The following is an 18563-nucleotide window of genomic DNA, read 5'->3' as shown; positions in this document are numbered from 1 at the left end:
GAACAATATAGTCTGGAGAAGAAAGGAGTTGGGCTTGTAACCAAGAATAACTTTCCCAGAAAAGTTATGTCACCATGACTGGGGGAAAAATGGACATTTAATGAACCAAAGGTCTTTCAGGTATTTATAAAAAAAAATTTGAATGGAAAATTAAACCCACTAGACTCACAAGAAATATAAGACAGTAAATATAAAAGACCAATTAATTATAAAAACATATATAGATAGAAGGCTTGGGGTTGAGCTGAGTATGATGGGATGATCCTAAAAAATAAAATTGGGAAGGAATTATTTAATACAAGTGAGGTATGACTGGAAGAACAGTTACAGGGGAGGCAAGAGGGAGTGGGGCTAGAAGTTCTAGAACCTTACTTTCATCAGAACTGGTTAAAGAGAAAAAACATACACAACTAGAATATATAAAAAGTCTTCTTAAATTACAGAGAAATAGGAAGGCAAGGGAATAGGATAAGGGAGGGATTCTTAGAAGGGTATGCAAATCAAGAAACAGAAAGATAAAAAAAGAGACTCTTAGGAGATGGGGAATTTTAAAAGGGGAGAAGGTTGGGGAGATTACAGAAAAGGGAATGATTAAGGAAGTTCTAGAAGAGTTTAGGAATAAGGAGGAGGTTTAAAGCCCATTTTGGAGTACAATCTGGAATTATGCCCAGAATTATTAAACTGCCTTTACCCTTTGACAATTTGACAATTCCACTATTAGGTCTGTTTCCAAAGATGATTAGGGAAAAAAGGAAAAGAACTTCTATGTTCTAAAATATTTATAACAGCTCTCTTTGTGATATATAGAACTGGAAATCAACTGGGATGCCTGTCAACTGTGGAATGGTTGAACAAGATGTAGTATAGAATTGTGATGCTATAAGAAATGATGAACTTGATGATTTTAAGAAAATTTCAAAAAACTTGGATAGACTTGTGTGAAATAATAAAGAGGCAACTGAGCAGAAGCAAGAGAAAATTATATACAATAAAAGCAATATTAAGAACAACTTTGACTCTGAGGTTAACTTCATGCCCATCAGATTGGCTACTATGTCAAAAAAGGAAAATGATAAATGTTGGAGGGAAGGTGAGAAAACTACTCATAGTTATGAATTGATCCAAACATTCTGGAAGACCATTTGGAACTTTGCCCAAAGCACAATAAGACTATGCATATCCTTTGATTCAATCACACTATTAGGTCTGTTTTCCAAAGAGATAATAAAAAAGGGGGAAAGACCCACAAATACAAAAATATTTATAGCAGTTCTTTTTGATTTGGCAAAGAATTGAAAACTGAGGGGATGACTTAATTGGAGTATAGATGAAAAAGCCACAAGCAACTGAGGCCACAGGATGGAAAACAAGTAACCAGGTCCCTGTCCCCCAGCTTAGGAGTATTCCCTATGTCCAAGGAGACTTTTAAAAAATGAACAAGAAACTCAATCTAATGGAATACTAATTGATTTACAAGAAATGATGAACAGGTAGCTTTCAAAAACCTAGAAAAACTTACATGAATTGATGCTGACTGAAGTGAATAGAACCAAGAGAACACTGTACACATTAACAGCAAGATTGTGTGATAATCAACTATGACAGACCTAGTTCTTCTCAGTGATACAGTGATAAAAAAAACAATTCCAAAAGACCAGTGATGGAAAATCCAATCTATATTCGTAGAAAGAACTATGGGGTTTGAATATTCAGCAGAACAAAGTATACTATTTTCACTTCTTGATTCGTGTTCTTTTTCTCCTTTTGTTCTGATTCTCCTGTCACAATATGACTAATATGGAAATGTTTAACATGATTGTACATGTATAACCTATATCAGATTACTTGCTGTCTTGCGGAGGGGGGCAAATAAGGAGAGAGAGAGAGAGAGAGAGAGAGAGAGAGAGAAAGTTTACAACTCAAAATCTTACAAAAAATAAATGTTGAAGACTATCTTTACATGCAAGTGAAAAAAAATAAAATACAATCAAGTGAAAAAGAACAATTTGAGTAATTAAATATTTTAACTCTTCTAAAAACTCAAATTAACTACAAAGAACATAAGAAGAAAGATGTTCTCTGCATCTTGAGAAAGAAATAAGAAATAAATATATGGAATTCTTTCATGTATGTATGTGTTTTTATATAACAGTATCCATCTCTAGACCAAGGGGCAGGGATGGGAAGAAAAAACAGGAGAAAAAAGAAACTGACATGGTAACTTTATTACATAATTTGAAATAGCAATTTGTACATAAAAGATTTCCAGCTTCATGTGCAATCATCTTTTTTTAATTATACTATGTTATGGAAATCCTTGCTTTATTCCAAAAAATTAAAAATATGATAAACTTTTTAAAAAACAGAAAAAGAAATTTAAAATGCCATTAAACAGCAAATTAGAAACTCTAAATATTGAATGTAAGAAAACTAGAAGTTGGTTTTATGAAAAAAAACAATAAAATTGATAAGGCACTGGTTAATATGAATTTTTAAAAGAGAAAGCCAAATCCAGTATCAAGAATAAAAAGGGTGAATAGACAGCTAATCAAGATAAAAATCAAAGCAGTTGTGAGAAGTTATTTTCCCCAATTATATGTCTGTTGCAGAGGAAAATTCTAGGCAGAGAAAATGTTATCCTAACAGTTAACTAGTGCCTTTCTATGCTGACCTTGTGCTAACAAAAGACCATCTTGTGTAAAAGACTATCTTGTGTATCCTGAGGGATATTATATTAGGGAAAAAAAACTGTCTTGTACTATCCCTAAGAAAGTTTGTTGCCTCCCTGGACCAACTTTGGAATGATAAAAACTATCTCATGTATCAGAAACATTCTCATATATAACATCAAATCTATCTTATTCCCAGATAGGAACCACTAAGGCCCTGGATGAGAGAATGAGGTTGGCAAAGAATGTTGAGATAACAGAACATTATTCAATAATGAGCAAATCGTTCTCGAGCATTCTGACATAATTCCTTAGGCACATGCCCTCTTTCCCTATTTAAGTCTACATCATCCCCCAACACTCCTCCCAAGATGCTAATTCCCTTTAGAGTAGTCTTCTTGAGAGAATAATAAAACCTATGTATTCCTCATATCTCTGAATTTGAGTCTCTGGTGAAATCATTCACCCCCTGAAGTAAACTCAACTCCATCATGCTGATAAATTTAATGATTTAAGTGAAATGGAAGAATATTTACAAAAATAAAAACTGCCTAAATTAATAGAAGAACTAGAAGAATAAATCTATTTTAGAAAAAAAGATGAACAGACCACAAATGAGTTTCCTAAGGGGAAAAAAAAACATCAGAACCACATGGATTTACAAGTGAATTCTACCAAACATTTAAAGATCAATTCATTCATATATTAAATCATTTGGAGTGGTCAAATAATATTTGTAAAATAAATATAGTACAATCTATAACAGAAAGAAAATTGAGAAAGAAAATTATATAACTATTTCATTAATGAATATGGATAAATAAAAATACTAGTCAGGAGACTATAACACTATTTCACAAAGATTATACAAGGTGACCATGTGGGATCTCTAGGATAAGAAAAACTATAAATGTAATGATGATATCAATAACAAAAGTAACAAAAATCATGATTATGTCAATAGATGAAGGAGAAGTTTGATAAAATACAACACTCATTCCTATTAAAAAACATTTGAAAGTATAGGTATAAAGGAATTTTTCCTTAAAATGCTAAGAAGCATCCATTTAAAACGATCAGCAAGCACTATGCATAATGGGGATAACTTAGAAACCTTTCCAGTGTGATCAGAGGTGAATCAAGGATGCTCATTATCACCAATACCATTTAATATTGAGTTAGAAATGCTAGCAATACCAGTAACAAAAGAAAAGGAAATTGACAAAATCAGAATGGACAATGCAGTAAAAACTTTCTGCAGACAATTTAATAACGTATTTGGAAAATTCCAGAGACTGAACTAAAAATGTTAGTGGAAACAATTAATTTTAGCAAATTAATAGGATATAAAATAAACTGACAAATATCACTATTTCTAAATTTCACCAAAAGAAACCCTGCAAGAAAAGATAGTGTCATCCTAAATAAAATAAAAATAAAAGTAAAAAATCAAGTAGATCATATAAAATACCTGAGCATATACCTACTAAAACAAACCCAGGAACTAAGTGAACAAAATTATAAAACATTTTTATATAATCAAATTAAAATAATTGGAGAAATAGTAATTGTTCATGGTAGGCAGAATCAATATAACAAAAATGACAATTCTTCTTAAACTAATCTACTTATTCAATGTCATCGTAATTAAATTACCAAAAATTATTTTACTGAGCAAGAAAAAAATATGAAAAAAATGTAAAGATGTGGCAGTAATTATCAAAATTATCTGATATTGACCAAAACATAAAAAATTCGTTTCATGGAGCAGAGAAGAAATACAATACATTGTAGTAAATAATTATACCAACCTTGTGTTTACCAAATGTAAATATTTAACTTAGGGGAAAAGAATACACTATTTGGTAAAAATTGTTGGGAAAGCTGGACAACAGTTTGGCAGATAACATTTACCAAATGGATATATAAGATCTCAATATCAAGGGAGATTTCTTAAAAACAAAACTACAAGAACATGGATCACATTACCTATTAGACCTAAAGAGAGAAGAACAATTTATGAAAAAATATGAGACAAGAGAGCAATGTGAGATGTAAAATGACAAATGATTACATTAAATTAAACAGCTTTAGGGCAGCTAGGTGGCACAGTAGATAAAGCACCAGCCCTGGAGTACCTGAGTTCAAATCCGGCCTCAGATACTTAATAATTACCTAGCTGTGTAGCCTTGGGCAAGCCATTTAACCTCAATGCCTTGCAGAAAACTAAAAAAAAAAAATAATAATTAAACAGCTTTTGTAGAAACAAAACTCATGTAGCTAAGATTAGAAGGAAAGGAGAAAATTGAGACAAAATTTTATAAATAGTTTCTCAGATAAAGGTCTCATATCTCAAATATATAGAGAGATATTTGTCAAAATTATTAGAATATTTCATTCCCTAATTGATATGAACAGCTAGCTTTTCAAGGAAGAAATCAAGAGTATATATAGTTCTATTCATTTTTGATTGGTGAAATGCAAACTAATTTATGACAGGAACAGAAAAAATGTTGCAGGTAAATGTAGAAAAACTGGGGCACTGATTGTTGATGCAGCTGTGAATCGATCCAACCATTGTGAAGAGCAATCTGGAATTATGCCCAAAGATTTACAAAACTGTGTGTGCCCTTTAACTCAGCAATACCACAATTAGGTCTGTTTCCCAAGGTGATCAGGGAAAAAAAGAAAAAGAACTTATATGTTCTAAAATATTTAAGGCAGTTTCACTTGAGAAGGCAAAGAATTGGAAATCGAAAAATAGTTAAACAAAATATAATTCATAATTATATGGGAACACTACTATACTGTAAGAATGATGAGTTGATTGATTTTAGAAAAATGTGGAAAGACTTACCTAAAAGAATGAAAAGTGAAGTGAGCAGAAGCAAGCAAATATTATTTATAATAAGAGCAATATTGTTCAAAGAGTAATTGTGAACAACCAACCTATTCTGAGAACCATATATATGTATATACACATACATACTCAAATCAATTAAAACTGACCTATGAAGGAAAATACTACATGCCTCCAGAGAAAGAGAGATAATGGGAAGTATGCATAATAATAATAATTTATACATTTTTCTATATCTGTGCTGAATGGTGGCCACCCTTAATGCAGGGTTGGAAGGGAGGGAGAGAGAGTTCACAACTTAAAATGAAACAAAGGAAATTTAATTTTAAACAATTAAAATAAGAATCAAAATCTTTCAGCTATTTAATTAAGTAATTTTTTCATGTACTAGTTTCATTTAATATTTATTTCATCAAAACAGAAACCTAAGAATCAGTGTTTGAGAAGTTCAGTGAGAAAGGTATAGCACAGATTTTTTTTTCAAAATATCTACACTTATAAGTGTTTTTAATAATTAGAAATTACAAAATCTCAACTTTTTTTTAATATGGAAATTTTACCTGGGTCATTATGTGAATGAGGCACAACAAATACTTGAAGGGGCTCATTGTCCCATTCATTATTTTCATATGTAATGTCAAATCCTTGCTTCCAAACTCCTCCATCTGGATTGTCAAATGGGAGAAGGCTATAAACATTCAACATCTAAAAATTAAAAAAAAAATTGTTTCACCTAGTGTTAAAACATTAGTCACCCCCAAAAGCAATTATGATCACTAATATTCAAGAATATTATTTACTTAATTTTATAAAAAAATATAAAACAACAATCTAAAAGATAACAAATGGTAAATAACTTAATGCACAAATGAATTTATCCCATCACTAACATTCTAGTCTCTTTTCTCATTGTGACCCTAGATTCTCGAAGGTTAGGCCAAGGTGACTCCCCCACAAAATCAACAGTTCTATGAAGGACCATAGATATCTGCTGTCCAAGGACAAATCTAAATTTGGAATGGTTTATTACCAGAAATTTGGCCAACAAATGATGAACATTCCCAACACAATTCATGAAACAAACTACTACTGATAAATTAACAGATACATTGAGGTAGTAAATCAACTTATATACAACTAAATACTCACTGTTATAGCTGACTATTTTGAAAGAAGTTATAGGTACCTGCAAACATTAAAACTCCCTATCTTTTTTTAAAGATAGACATGTAGGACAATGAAAGAAATATGCCAAATTTATTATATACTTAAAAAGAAAAGCAAACTGAACTTAATTTGGAATTTCATATACAATTTTTTTCTTTTCTGTTTTTTTATGTGAAGGTAATAATTTTATCTGATATTTGAGTATAGAATAAAAGTTTTCATCTTCATCATGAAATCAAATATTTAAAGCTAGAAAGATCTTCAAGGTGTAGTCCAACCTCCTATTCATAAGAGGACTCAGGCCCAGAGGTTAAAGGGATTTGCTCAGGGCTCACTCAATAGGTGAAGGAATCTTTCTTATTAAAACTCACTGTAAACTAACAGCAAGCTAGAAAAAATGCATCTGATCTAATGATTGTGAGAGCTTTTGCATATTATAGTTTCTTTCAAATTTTCCACCTTCAGGAAGAGGCCCTGTGCAAAGGACAAACAAATTCTCCTATTCTCCAATTACATGGTATTACGTCCCCTGAACATTACAAAACCTCTGCCTTGGTACTGAGGAAAAATATAATATAACAATTCAAAAGAAAAAATTAACCATTTGCTTAAAAAGGGAGAGCGAGAAAAGAAAGAAAAGTAAATGAAAAATTAGTATATGACATGAAACTAGATGGGAACTCAATGACTTATTCAGGAATGCCACCATCTATGAAAAGGTAAATTAGGTGGGCCAAAAAAGAGGCGTTTTCAGAAATTTCACAGAGCTTTCAACGAACCTAAATGAAATGCTGCCTCAAAAGTCCATGACTTAACATTGATATTTTCCCAGTAATACTTTAAGACTAAGAATAATCACATTCATCTCTTAAGAGTTATAACAACAGGGGCAGCTGGGTAGTGCAGGGAATAGAGTGCCAGGAGAGATTAAATCTGGCCGAAGACACTTAAGATCTGTATGACCCTCAATAAATCATTTAACTTTGTTTGCCTCAGTTTCCTTACCTATAAAATAAGCTGGAGAAGAAAATGATAAACCTTGCCAAAATTTATTTTTTTTAATTTTTAATTAAAAAAAGAAATACAACAAATAACTCCAAAACCCAACATAAATGCATGTTGAGTATAAGGAAGCTACAGCACTCTACCAAAAAACCTTAAAATAAGTAGTGACATGAAAGAGTTTAAGGACAATGCAATTAAGGAGGTAGAGTAGTTTTATATTTAAAATGTATAAAATGGAGAGATCAGACTGAGTTATTAAGATTAGCAGTATAATTCAATACATTTCTAAGATTTCTATTGCCAATTTAAGGATAAAAAAAAGAATCACATTGGATGATTAGGCATGGAAGAATCTACATTTGGTGGGACTATGATTCAATATAACTGAATTTGGCTTTCAGGATGGAAATATATCCTAAATTTCCATTATAATCTTTCTGTTTCTTATTTTACTGAACCTGTGAAGATACAAGTTCAGTACAAACAACCATGATGAAAAACTCATTGGGAAAATTCATAAGTAAAAATTTTTAAATTGGCAAAAATATGGTTTCACTATATATTTACATTCATTTTTCATCATTCTATTTATATCTTTTTTAAAAAGAAAATCTAATCAATGCAGTAAAATATTTTTTCACAATTAAAATCATGTTTAAACAAAAAATTAAAAATTATTAACTAAACATTAATAAATATGCAAAACCCTCAAAGATCTAGAATAATTTATACCAAAATCAAAAACTACAAACCTAAATAATAAAATACACAACCTTTAAAAAGAAGTCAAAAAATACAAATATCCAAACAATGTGCTGGTGTTCTTATTTTCAAATATTCCAAAACACATGAGTTAAAGTGTATATAAAAATGTTTTAAACTAAAAAACAAAGTGTGAAAAACAAATTCAGAATAGTATCATTTTAGGCATAAAAAGGAGAAAAATAAAATTTCAAACAGTAATAGAAATGAATCCTGAAAAACAAGACAACAAGGCTTATTGACACATGTGTATTACCTGTACACCTGAATTCTGATTTCCACTCTCTGAAGCAAAAGCACAGTCTTCAGGTTCTTTCAGGAAAGGTATTAGAACAGATGGAGCAAGATCAGAGATGGATCCTTGACTAACATTATTATTATTTTGTGGGTTTTTCTGATCATCCTTCACAGATTCACTCAAATTGATGACAGAGTCTCTAATGTTTGAAATTATTTCATTATTTTCTGCCAGCAAACGTTCTAAATGGTCTATTTTCTCTTGCAATAATGAAAGCTGGGCCTGCAATAAAGTAAGAGTTCACAAAAATTGTTATTATTCTGTTTAGACATGTTTTTTTTTTCTTAAATATCTGAACAAATGGATAGTCACAAACTTCTAATTCCACAGTCCTTTAATACCAGGAGGAATTTGGAAAACAAAAATGCTGGCAAGAGGGATAAAAGTTTATGCACACTAGTCCACAGTATAAAATAATTACCACAGCTAGAATTACTTTTTATGATAATTATGCATACAGCAAAAGGCTTAGAGCATTCAAGATTTAATTATCAGGAAACCCCAAATAGGATAGAACACATCAAGTATTAACCTAATATTTCATGGTGTGGAACCCAAGGAAATTTTTCTTGGAATGAATTACTAAAAATAAACAGAAAAAATTAAAAATTAAAACAACTGCTTCTAATTTACACACACACATACACACACACACACACACACACACTCAAACAGAACCATAAATATAGATATTGTTACAAAGTATGCAAAAGTTGCCTCTTGACATCTCTGAAAAAGATCAACTATCCACCACAAAGTTCAGAACTATCCACCATAAAATTCAGTACAATATTAACTACCCACATAAATAATAGGAGCAATGATAAATGCAAATCATTTGGTCATCCAAACAGTTTATATTTGACTTTATTATAACATATTGGCATTAATATATTACAAGGGGAACATGACTCTTAGGAAACATATTTAAAAGAAAAGACATTGATGACTTTCAGCATAGTTCCAAACCCAGAAATAACTTTTATTTGTGCCTCCTCCCACCCCATATCACTTAATATGAAAAGTTAGTCTATTAGTAATATAAATAATTCAATAATCCAATTTTAAAAACCATTTAGAATACTTTCTAAGGAAAAAGTGATACTTATCTCAATTATGAGAAAAATAGAGTGAAGAGAAATAAACACAGTCACTAAGATTACAAGTGATAAAATAGCAAGCACTCAAAATAGAGTCAGAAGCAGAAGCAAAAAGGTCAGAACTACAGGAAAAATAGAATACCTCATTTGCCCTTACTAATACAAAAAAAGGCTATCTGTAATCTGCATTTGTTGGAGGGAGGAGAAATCTGTATCTCAATACCCTATAATACATGTGTTGTGACATCTCTACAGTGAGGAGCAATGTATGTGACACAAAATGTTTCACCTCAACCAGACAAAATTGAATTGAACTGGTTTCAACATTAGTTAGTTGTCCATTAGTTGAATCCTTGACTTTCACATTGTCAGATACCTTCAACAAGGATGGAAACAGCATCAAAGTCAGCTACCACACTGACAGCAAATTATTTAACGTGAAAAAAGGTTTAAAAACCAAGTTGAAAGTGGAGCAAGAGTTGGTACATGATTTTTTTTTTTGTCAGATGATTGTGCACTCAATGCGGTCTCTGAGGCAGAGATGAAACAAAGTTTGGATCAATTCTCTGCTGCTTGTGCATTTTGACCTAACAGTTAACACCAAGAAAACACAGATTTTCACTAACCACATCTGTCAGAAATGGAACAGCAAATAGTGAAAATTAGAATGCTGTGAATAAATTCACTTGGCAGTACACTTTTCAAAAATGCACCCAGAGATGATGAGGTTGACACTGCTAGAGTTTGCCCAGTGCTAGTCTGAAATTGAAAGTATATTAGAGGGGGTGGCTAGGTGGCCCAGTGGATAAAGCACTGGCCCTGTAGTCAGAAGTACCTGAGTTCAAATCCGACCTCAGACACTTAATAATTACCTAGCTGTGTGGCCTTGGGCAAGCCACTTAACCCCATTACCTTGCAAAAACTTTAAAAAAAAAGGAAACGAGAGAGAGAGAGAGAGAGAGAGAGAGAGAGCGAGCAAAAACATGAAAAAGAAGCTTAGTCAAGGAGACCCCCCCCCAAAAAAATGCTTAAGAAAATAACATGGTTACAAAACAGCTTAGGTCAAATGGATAAAATACTTCAAAAAGTCATTGAGGAGAAGAATGTTTTAAAAAGCAGAATTGATCAGATGGAAAAGGAGATAAGAAAGCTTTCTGAGGAAAACAAATCCTTCAGATGTAGAATGGAGCTAAAGGAAGCTGATGACTTTATGAGAAGTCAAGACACAATACTTCAACACCAAAAGAATGAAAATTTAGAAGAAAATGTGAAATATTTCATTTAAAAAACAACTGATCTGTAAAAGATTTAGGAAAGATGATTTAAAAATTATTGGGGTACCTGAAAGTCAGAGAGCCTTAACCTTATTTGTAAAGAATCCCTACAGGAAAATTGCTCTGATGAGGGCAAAATAGAAATTGAGAGAAAATCTACCGATCTCCCCAAGAAAGAGATCCAAAAACAAAACAAAACAAAACAACCCCCAGGAATATTATAGCCAAGTTCCAGAACTCCCAAGTCAAGGGGAAAATATTACAAGCAGCCAGAAGGACACAATTCAAATATCATGGAGCTGCAATCAGGATCACAAAGGACTTATCAGCTCACAGGGCTTAGAATATAATATTCCAGAAGGCAAAAGAGCCTGGAATGCAACTGAGAATCAACTACCCAACAAAACTGAACCTCCTCTTCCAGGGGAAAGGATGGACTTTCAATGAAACAGGGGAATTTCAAATGTTCCTGCTGAAATGACCAGAGCTGAACAGAAAGTTTGACCTTCAAATACAGGACTCAGGTAAAGCATAGAGACTGAAGGAATGCCACTTAACCCCATTTGCCTTGCAAAAATCTTGAAAAAAAAAAAAAAAGAGAGAGAGTGAAGGAAAAGGGTAAATTAGGAGGGACTTAATGATGATGAACTGCGTGTATTCCTGCATAGAAAAATGATACTGATAATACTCATATGAACCTTCTCATTTAATAAAGCAGGTAGAAGAAGCTTTTATAGATGAAGCACAGGAGAAAGCTGAATTTGAAGATATAATATATTGTAAAAATGGAATCAATGGATAAAAGGGAAAAGTATTGAGAGTAAAAGAAAGGAGAGATAGAATAGCCTAAGATATTTCATATAAAAGATATTTCTTTTTTTGCAATGAGCTTTTGCAGTGATACAGAAGGGGGAAGGAGGGAACCTTTACTCTCATCCAAAATGGCTCAGAGAAGAAACAGCATAAACACTTAATAGGGTATAGACATCTAGAGGAAAAAGGAGAGAAGGGGAACATGGGGGAAAGGGGGAGATGTGGGTGATAGAGGAGAGGGTAGATCATAGGAGAGGATAATCAGATATAATACATTTTCTTTTTTACTTTTTGCAAGGGGCTGGGATTGTGTGGCCTGTCCAGGACCATGGGGCCAGATGGTTGCTGGGTCTCTGGGGTGGTATTTGGGTATGGGGCCTCTTGGTCCCAGGGCTGGTGCTCTGTCCACTGCTCCACTCAGTTACCCTATGGCACATTTTAGAAGAGGGACAGAGTGAAAAGAGAGAGAAAATATAATATATGGTAGTGGGGAGAAATGGATGGAGAGAATTACAATCAGCAACAATAACTGTGGAAAAATATGGAAGTAACTATTGTGATGGACTTATCATAAAGAATGTGATCCACCCGAGAAAGAGCTGATGGTATCAGAACACAGACTGAAACACATTTTTTTTCTCTTTCTTTTACTTTATTGCTCATGAGGCTCTATATTTTTGTGGTGGAGGGGGTATTACATTTATACTCTTAAACAAGAATATTTTAGTAATGTATAAATGCATATTAAGCAAAAAAAAGAAGAAAGAAATCAGGAGGGATGGGCATTCTGGAAAGCATGGAAGGATTTGCATGAACTGATAATGAGTGAGATGAGCAGAACCAGAAAAACATTGTACACCCTAAGAGCAACATGGGGGTGATCATCATCTTTGATGGATTCACTCATTCCATCAGTGCAATAATCAGGGACAATTTTGGACTGTCTGCAATGGAGAATACCCTCTGTATCCAGAGAAAGAATTGTGGGGTTTGAACAAAGACCAAAGACTACTACCTTCAATTTAGAGAAAAAACCCTTTATCTTATGTAATTTTTCTATCTCTTATACTTTATGTTTCTTACTTATGGATATGATTTCTCTCTCATCACATTCAACTTAGATGAATGCATACCAGGGAGGCAATGTAAAGACTAACAGACTGTCTTCTGTGGGAGGTGGGAGGAGGGAAGCAGGAATAGGGGTTAAATTTGTAAAACTCAAAATAAATGAAATCTTTCATTTAAAAAAAGAAACGATAGAACTCAATGATAAAGTGCAAAACAAATTATCTAGGGGGGAAAATCCTTATTTGACAAAAAACTGATATGGCAGAAATTAGATTTAGATCAGTATCTTTGTATGGTAACCATATTTCACGATATATTCTAAAGGATTCACAATCTTAACATTAAAGTTTTCAAACTATTAAAAAATTAGAAGAAAAACATCACATGCCTCTCAAAGCAAAGGGTAGGTTAGGTATTCTTAACCAAACAAAATATAAAGGCAATTTAAAAAGATAAAATTGATGCATTTAGGTGGTACAGTGGATAGTGCACTGGCCCTGGAGACAGGAGGATCTGAGTTCAAATTTGGCCTTAGTCATTTAATAATGACTTAGCTGTGAGACCTTGGGCAAATCATTTAACCCCATTGCCTTGCAAAAAAAAGAAATGATTTCTTGAAACAGTAAAGCAAAGTGGTTAAAAAAAATCTTTTTTTATCTCTGATAAGGTTTTGTATCAAAGGCATATAGACAATTATTAAATACATATAACAGACATTTTCCATTAGGTAAGCAGTCACATAACATAAACAAACAATTCTCAAGAAAAGAATTGCAGGGGCAGCTAGGTGGCGCAGTGGATAAAGCACCAGCCCTGGAGTCAGGAGTACCTGGGTTCAAATCCGGTCTCACACACTTAATAATTACCTAGCTGTGTGGCCTTGGGCAAGCCACTTAACCCCATTTGCCTTGCAAAAACCTATATTAAAAAAAAAAAGAATTGAAAAACACAACTAGGTGAAAGAATGCTACAAATCACTAATAAAAAGGAAAATGAAAACCATAACAATGCTGAGATTTTACCTCATACCCTGCAAATTGTCAAAGATGATAAAGAAGGGAATAGTCAATGCTGGGGGGTAAGGGAAAGCTAGGCACACTAGTACATTATTGGTGGAGCTGGGAAATAGGACAATCATTTGGGAAAGCAATTTGGAATTACATAAACAACATCACTAAAAGTCATACCCTTTGACCCAGACTCCACTCAGCTTATAGCCCAAGAGGGCTGTTGATTAAAAAGAAGTCCCCAAATATACTATATTTATAGCAGAACTTTTTTGGTGACAGCAACATATTAGAGTAGATATCTGTCTATTGAGGAATGCTTAAACAAATTGTGGTACAAGAATATAATGGAAATCTTATTGTGTATTAAAAAATGACAAATATGATGAATACAGAGAAGCATGGACAGATTAACACAATCTGATGCAAAGTGAATTCATCAAAACCAAGAAAAGTATAGACAATGACCTCAGCAAAATTCACAAAATAATCAAAAGTAAATGTTGCAATAAAAAAAAAAAAGAAAGCATAGCATAGCATGGTCCCAAAGAAGAGATATCAGAAGAGACCCCACACACTATCAGTAGTGGATGGATGAGTATTGTGATGTATGGAAAGTCAAAGAGATATAATTTCCAAGTAATAGTAAACGATTTTATTCATTATGGCAAGTAGATGATTAATAAAAGGATGATCATTTTTACTTTCATGAACTAAAATCCTTTCCTAGAGATTACTGAATGTTTAAAAAGCCTTTGGAAAAAGGCATGTCCCTGGGAATGGAAATTAACTCTTATTGGTTATTAATCCATGAGAAGGGCATTTTGTTTCCTTTTGTTATGATTCATTTTTCACAACATAACTAATATGGAATTAAAGTTATACATGAATATAGTTATACATGAATAGTCTTTAGCTATACATGAATAATCTATAAGTTAATATAATTATACATGAATATAGTTATACATTAGAATAATCTATAAAAGATTGCTCACTGTCAAGGGGAGGGGAAAAGAGGGAAAAAATATGGAATTTAAAATCTTACCCAAAAAAGAATACTGAAAACTATCTTTGCATGTAGTTGGATTAATAAATAAACATAAATTTAAAAAATAATCAATGAAGAAGTAAACATAAATGAAAAAGTGGGCAAAAAGTCTTCAGATCTCCTTCAGAGAACATAAACTAATCATGAGAGTCAGCTGTCTCAAGCAATCTAGACAAAAGAAGCCATCTCTATCCAGACCTTGCCAGTTAGGTTTCCCCCTTCATAAAGCTGGATCACCCTAAACTCTAATGGAAAGTTCCAAGGACAGACAAGGGCTTATTTTCCAAGGGTAAAATATGGTTTAGACTGGAATCTGTTTGCAAGGTCTCCAAGCTGGCTTCCATCCAAACCAGATAAAAAGCATGTACCCCAAGGTTTTGGGGAATCTCATCTATCAGCAATATCCTTCAGAGGCTGATCTGAATGATTAGCCCCTAAACCCCTTTTTGGGTTCATTTGATATTTCATCCTTTGTCAGGAAGATGACTTCCAGTCTCTCTATGGGGGAAAAATATAATCTACTAGGAAGACAATGATTTTTTATAAAGAAGGGGGGGCAGGAATTGCTTAAATCTGGTAAAAGCAAAACCTTAATTGGGATAATAATTACCCAAGAGAAACATTAGTGAAGCAAGTTTCTCTACATAAACCTTAGATTTTGTATATATAACTAAGCAATTCCTACTCTTTTAAAAAGTTTTTAAGGCAATGGGGTTAAGTGACTTGCCCAAAGTCACACAGCTAAGTTGTTATTAAGTGTCTGAGGCTAGATTTGAACTCAGGTCCTCCTGACTTCAGGGCAGGTGTTCTATCCACTGTGTTACCTAGTTGCCCCAATTCCTACTCTTAACAAAATTAGTGACACACAGACACCACTAAGTAGAGCTATAGATAATTGTGTTATAAGTTCATTTCCAATAAGAGGTCAAAAATTTGCAGTTAAAAATGATCTTAAAACTTCATTTTTCTCAATAGTAATGAATACACTTTGACATTTTATAAAGCATCATTGGGGGGAGGGGAGTAAAAAGGAATATGTTAAAAGGAATGAATACATTCTCTGAAGAGAAATACCTAATAAGCCTGACATATCTAAGAGAAGACAGAAAGACAAAACTACTATATTTCACTTAAAATAAGTAATTATTAAAAAAATTTCAGTTTATGTATAAATATACAGAGGCAATTTCCCCATAAGAGGAAAAGCTATTTCACAAAGTGAAATTCTACACAATAAACAAAGTCCCCAAAAGTCTCCCTAACACTCACAAGGCAAACACTATCTTTCTAGTCATTCCCAATCCCCTTAACTCCTAATTCTCACTCAACACCTCTGATCAGATGCCAAATCTTCGCTGATTTTCTTCTACATACCTATTGCTACATTTACAATCATCACCCTAAGTTGAAACCCTTCATCATCTCACTTAAAAAAGCCTCCTATGTGGATTCCTTCCCTCAAGTCTCTCTCCATTCCATTCCAATGCTGTCCAAGTGATTTTCCTAAAACCAAGGTTTGTAATGCAATCCACACTTAGTAGCTCCCTGTTATTTCTAAAACCAAGTATAAATTCCTCTATTGAATACTCTTTAAAGATCTTCACAATCTATGCCTTTCCTTTCTTGTTTTTTATTGTTATGTGTTTTGTTTTCATAATACATATATTTATAGATCACTCCCAAATGGTGAGAGGTTTCTAGCAAAAAAAAAAAAAAAACAAAAGTAAAACATTTCAGCAAAACCAATAAGGGCAGTGATCTCATCTAAAAGTGCCTCCAACATTTTACATCTATACCAGCCCCCTTTTTTTTAGTTAGCAGAGTTCTATTTTTACTCTCTCCCTCAAATATCCAATGAAAAAAAATTTCTTGCAACAAATATGCAGTCAAGCAAAATTAATTCCTATAATCACTATATACAAAAATTACGTCTCATTCTGAACCTTAAATCCAAATCCTCTTTGAAATGGGGATAGCATGTCTCATTATTGATTCTCTAGCATCATAAATGATTGTTGTATTAATCACTGTGCTTACAGCTTCAAAGCTGTTGTTTTTACATAGCTGTCATTGTAAAAATTATTTTTCTGATTCTGTTCATTTCATTCTCTATTAGTTTATAAAAATTCTCAAAATTGGTCATTTTTATTACATTGCTAATGTTTAAATTCTTTTGGTTCTGCTCACTTCATTCTGCCTCATTTAATATGCTGTTCCATGTCTTTTTTAAATAATCTCATTCTTCCTTTCTTACTAAAAACAACTGTATTCCTTTAACATAATTTATTTAACTCTTCCTCTTATCTTGGATTATCATCTTAGTTTTAAGTTTTTTGCCACCACAAAAAGGTTCTCTAGTATTTCTGCACACAGTACTAACTGGATCAAAGGATGTACTCTACAATATTTTTTCCTGAATAATTCCAAATTGCTGTTGAAAAAAGTTTTTTCCCCATTCACTGGTCTACCAATGGTTCATCACTGTGGCTGCATTCCCACAACCTCTCCAAAATTTATCATTTTTCTTTTCTGTCCTCTCTGCCACTCTGATGAAAGTGAGGTGGAATCTCAGAAATGTTCAAATTTTTCCTCTAACTAGTAGCAATTTGGAGCATTTTTCCATGTCAATAGCCTGGATTTCTTTCCCAAGAATTGTTTTCTTTCCTGTAAAATGATTTATCAGTTAGAAAATGACCCTCTTTTTCTTATGAATTTGAATCCCAGTCCTTACATTTCATGGAGATGATACCTTTATTAGAGCAGTTTGCTGCATGGTTTTCTTTTCCCCCTTTAATAGCTTCCTTTTTAATCTTAGCAATAACAGATTTGTTTGTGCAAAATCTTTAAAACTTTTGGTCAAAAACTCATTTCTCATTCATAGAACTGATACATAATCTTTTTTCATGTTTCTCTAATTTGTTAATAATATGACCTTTTCATTATAGGCTATTTCAACTATAATAAAAATTACAATACTACCTAAATTAATTTATTCAGCTATACCAATCAAACTACTTTGCTTTATAGAACTAAAAAGATAACTAAATTTATATGAGAGGGGAAAAGGCCAAGAATCTCAGGAGAAAGAATGAAAAGCAGTTAGAGAAAAAAGGGGACTTAACAGTGTCAAACTTCAAACAATGCTACAGAACATTTCTTCTAACCTCCTGACTCCAAGGTCAGGGCTCTCTGTTCATTGCACCACCTAGCTAGGGGCAGCTAGGTAGCACAATGGATTGAGCACTGGATAGAGCACATACTAGCTGTGTGATCTTGGGCAAGTATTTAACCCTGAATGTCTCACATCCAGAGCCATCTTCTGTCATTCTGATTCAAATCTGGCCACTGAATCTGGATGGCTCTGGAAGAGAAAGTGAGATGTACCTGTCATGGCATCCCCTCCCTAATATTACAGTATTCTTCAAGAAAGAAGGACTAACATCACAAAACAGTTATTATTAAAACAATTTGATACTGGTTAAGAAATAG

The 18563-nt window shown here is 32.8% G+C and overlaps 1 protein-coding gene across 2 annotated transcripts in view; it reads right to left on the bottom strand.

The window, feature by feature from the left end:
• The window catches only part of MAN2A1 (mannosidase alpha class 2A member 1), a 181998-nt gene that overhangs the window by 145968 nt on the left and 17467 nt on the right, over positions 1 to 18563 (bottom strand). For both annotated transcript variants that reach the window (XM_074199950.1, XM_074199951.1), the window contains exons 2-3: positions 8720 to 8983; positions 6090 to 6234 (exon numbers count right to left, since the gene is read on the bottom strand). In XM_074199950.1, the coding sequence (XP_074056051.1) occupies positions 6090 to 6234; positions 8720 to 8983 (409 nt within the window). The remainder of the gene's footprint in view (positions 1 to 6089; positions 6235 to 8719; positions 8984 to 18563) is intronic.

This window comes from Macrotis lagotis, chromosome X (assembly GCF_037893015.1).
Source record: "Macrotis lagotis isolate mMagLag1 chromosome X, bilby.v1.9.chrom.fasta, whole genome shotgun sequence".
NCBI classification, from domain to species: domain Eukaryota; kingdom Metazoa; phylum Chordata; class Mammalia; order Peramelemorphia; family Peramelidae; genus Macrotis; species Macrotis lagotis.
This window is presented reverse-complemented; position numbering and strand designations above follow the sequence as displayed.